Here is a 3,557-nt window from a genome sequence, read left to right on the forward strand (position 1 = left end):
GTTAGAAAATTGGTCTAAAGAAGGAAATGAAATTGGCCACTAATCTTAATGCAAATACTTGATAGTTCACTAAAATCTTTCCCCACTTGAAGAACAGGTAAAGAAAGTCTGGATCATGTCTCTGTTTTGGGGACATCTTTTGTGTTCCAGAAACTTCTAGATCTGTGACCTGGAAACTTCAGGGTACCAAAACTGTGTCTTGTGTTAGAATCAGATGGTGCTTTGGTCTAAATGACCCAGGGAGGTCCTCAGCCACCTTCAGCTTCTGTGATTTATTTCAACTTTGATTTGTCTCCAGAGGCTCATGGACAGGAAGAACCAGACATGGATAAGTGAGTTCTTCTTGCTGGGACTGTCCAGTGACTGGAGGACACAGGTCACCCTCTTTATCTTGTTCCTGGCCATGTTCCTGGTGACTGTGGTGGGCAACTCCCTCGTCATCCTCCTCATCAGACTGGACAGCAGGCTCCACACCCCCATGTACTTCTTCCTGAGCGTCCTGTCCTTTGTGGACATTTGCTATACCAACAGCACTGTCCCACAGATGCTGGTCCATTTCCTCTCAGCCTGGAAGTCCATCCCATTCCACAGCTGTGTGTTCCAGCTGCATGTCTCTCTGGCGATGGGTGGCACAGAGTTCTTCCTGCTGGGAGCCATGGCCTATGACCGCTACGTGGCTGTGTGCCACCCCCTGCACTACACAGCTATCATGCACGGAGGGCTGTGTCTGAGGCTGGCTGCTGGCTGCCTGGCAGCTGGCTTCTCCAACTCCCTGATGCAGACCATAATCATATTCAGGTTGCCCTTGTGTCGTAATGTCATTAATCACTTTGCCTGTGAGATGCTGGCCGTGCTGAGGCTGACCTGCGTGGACATCTCCTTCAACAAGGTCATGGTGGCCATCTCCGGCTTCGTGGTCATCATGCTCCCCTGCTTCCTGGTCCTGTTCTCCTACACTCGGATAGTGGCTGCCATCCTTCGCATCCGCTCCACACAGGGACGCCGCAAAGCCTTTGGGACCTGCGCCTCCCACCTCACGGTGGTCTCCATGTGCTTCGGGACAGCAATCTTCACCTATATGAGGCCTGCGGCCGGCTCCTCGGCTGTCCAGGAGAAGATGGTGGCTCTCTTTTATGCTGTGGTGACCCCCATGCTGAACCCCTTGATCTACAGTTGGAGGAACAAGGAAGTAATGAGTGCCCTACAGAGAATATTTGCAAAACTTAGTGAAGAAAAATGAAGATTCAGAGAATTTCTGAACAAGGCTTGACATAGCCCTTCTCCTCAGCCTCTGACAGGTAGATGAGATGCACATATCTGTAGACAGCTTTGCGCGTTACAGCTGGATTTGTTCCCATTGCTCTGTCACCAGTGGTTCTTAGTTCGTGTAGAGTCCACTCCACGCCGTGTCCTGTGGTGTCTTCACGCTCACCTCGTGGGCACTGTGTGCTTTGAATGCTTTCTACTCAAGGGCTCACATCCCAGCACTATACTGGGCAACATTCCTTTGGCATCATATGTTCTATTTGATATTTTTCAGTACATTAACCAGGCCTTTATAGTGCATTAGTCTTAGCACGAAAGTGCTATTGAACCTGTTCCCCATGGGAGACCTCCTGGGATTTGACCTGCTGGTTGTGTCCCTTCAGCACCACAACAATATGCAAGCTACCACTTTAAAACCAATTGACAGACGGGCACTCTGTGTTGTGTCCTGTTAGACGGACAGTCTTTGAAGTGGTTCGATTCATCTAACCTGTGGACTTGACAACCTCTCTTTGTATCAGGAGGTGCAGTATGGACAGCTTCTGAGTAAGGTCAACCATGTGGGACTTCAACACTCACCAGAAAAGGGAGTTTGAAGAGTCTAATGTCTTTACCTTCCTGTTACTTCAGCTCGAACGGAAGCTGCTGCTACACAGGAGGTGTGGGTTTTTTGACAATTGCAGATACTCTGTGGGAAACTTGGAGCATAAGGAATGGCGTGTAGTAGATAGATAATCTGAAGAGCAGCTTTTAGGATGCAATTCTAGAGCTAAGGGTTACATCACTCCTCTATCACTGTATAAAAGGATCTTTCTTTTTCCTGCTTCTCAGGCTTCAGTGGACTCATTCTGAGCATTCCCAGGTGATCTCACCCAATTCTAGGACTTTTAAAACCTACATATGCTGACACCTTCCTTCTTCTGTTTCTCCACCTCCGTCTCCATTTCCCTCTTTGTCTATTTTAATGCCACAACCCAAATAGTTTTTCATGACTACAAACCTAGTTTCTAGTTCTTTGCTCAACTTCTTTGCTACATATTTAACTGAGCTGGAATAGAGCTGGCACGCTTATTTCCTCTGTTCCAAGTTATCCCTACCCTACTCTTTCCCTTGTTCTGCAAAAAGCTATGCACTCAGCTATTCTTGATTCCTTTATTTCATGTCCAATCCAGCGGAAGATTCCTTTAGCTTTGTCAGCAACATACAGGATCAGCCTGGTACACCTCACCATCTGTCTCCACTGCTGGAACCCTGTTGAAAGTAACTACGTCCTTCCCTCGCTGCCTCCTTAGAGATCACGGACTGTTACATAAATCATGGGCACTCTAAACTGACCTTCCTGTGCTCAAACTTTGTGTTCTTCTTGGAAAAACTGTACTTTTAAAATGTACCTCTTGATTTTGCTTTAAATTCTAGAGTAAAACACAGAGATAGAAAAAGCACATGAAACAGATGTGTACTTAGTAAGTTATTCTAGTACAAATCCTTTCTTAAGTACCTTTTGGGTTGCTGGAAGCCTCAGAAGCACACTCTGTATCCCATTTCCTGAAGCGACTGTTGCTGTGACTTTTTTAATGCCTGTACGTGTTTGTGTAAAATCTGAGCGTTAGAGGCTGTGTGCTTCGTCAGGTGTGCTCCTGGTGACTCGGGGATGCTAATAAATGTCTGATGATGGAATAACTGAACGAATGCAACGTGCTCTCCTTTCCATGGAGCCGTTAGTCACAGTCTGTACAATGAGGATCTATTTTATTCGCTGTACAAAGTAGAAGGTCAGCGCGAAGAGGAAGACCCTCCACAAGGCGGATTTACAGCTTGACTGCTACAGTCGGTGCTCTGCAAGCGCAGAGAGCTGGCAAGGATGACGCAGGACCTCCCTCCGTGGGGCAGGGGACCCTCACAACAGCAGCACGCACACAGCGTCCTCGGACAACTGATCAGCGAGAACACCGAGTACGGTCCATCCGGCTTCCTCCCCTTAGATGCAGTTGACGGCACTGGTTGGTCACATTCCTCATTCCATGGGCCACACGCATCTGCACACGCTCGGTTCATCACTTTCGGAAAGTTGACTCATTGGTCCTTTTTATCCCATTTTCATTTCATTTCTTCCTGCTCTGTGGACAACTATTCTAATGGGTTAAAAATCATTTGTTCAGTAGTACACTTAGGTATTATTTTTTAAAATGGCATGTACTGGGTTTTTTTTTTTAAATTATAGTTTTAATGAAACTTTATAGAAAAGTTGGATTTTCATCCCTTCATTCCTGCACATTTTCCTCCCTACTCTC

General features: G+C 46.7%; 1 protein-coding gene across 1 annotated transcript; it reads left to right on the forward strand.

Annotated features, from left to right (window-relative positions):
• Positions 1-304: 304 nt before the first annotated feature.
• On the forward strand, positions 305-1,240 carry LOC102844742 (olfactory receptor 2F1-like). The gene has a single exon (XM_006887262.1). It carries the CDS (start codon positions 305-307, stop codon positions 1,238-1,240), a length of 936 nt encoding a protein of 311 aa, XP_006887324.1.
• Positions 1,241-3,557: the final 2,317 nt, after the last annotated feature.

Source organism: Elephantulus edwardii, unplaced genomic scaffold (genome assembly GCF_000299155.1).
Source record: "Elephantulus edwardii isolate Elephantulus edwardi_28Jun2011 unplaced genomic scaffold, EleEdw1.0 scaffold00055, whole genome shotgun sequence".
NCBI lineage: Eukaryota > Metazoa > Chordata > Mammalia > Macroscelidea > Macroscelididae > Elephantulus > Elephantulus edwardii.

What these genes read in the sequence shown, in the direction of transcription:
- LOC102844742 (XM_006887262.1), top strand. Translation starts at nt 305, where the DNA reads ATGGACAGGAAGAACCAGACATGGATAAGTGAGTTCTTCTTGCTGGGA.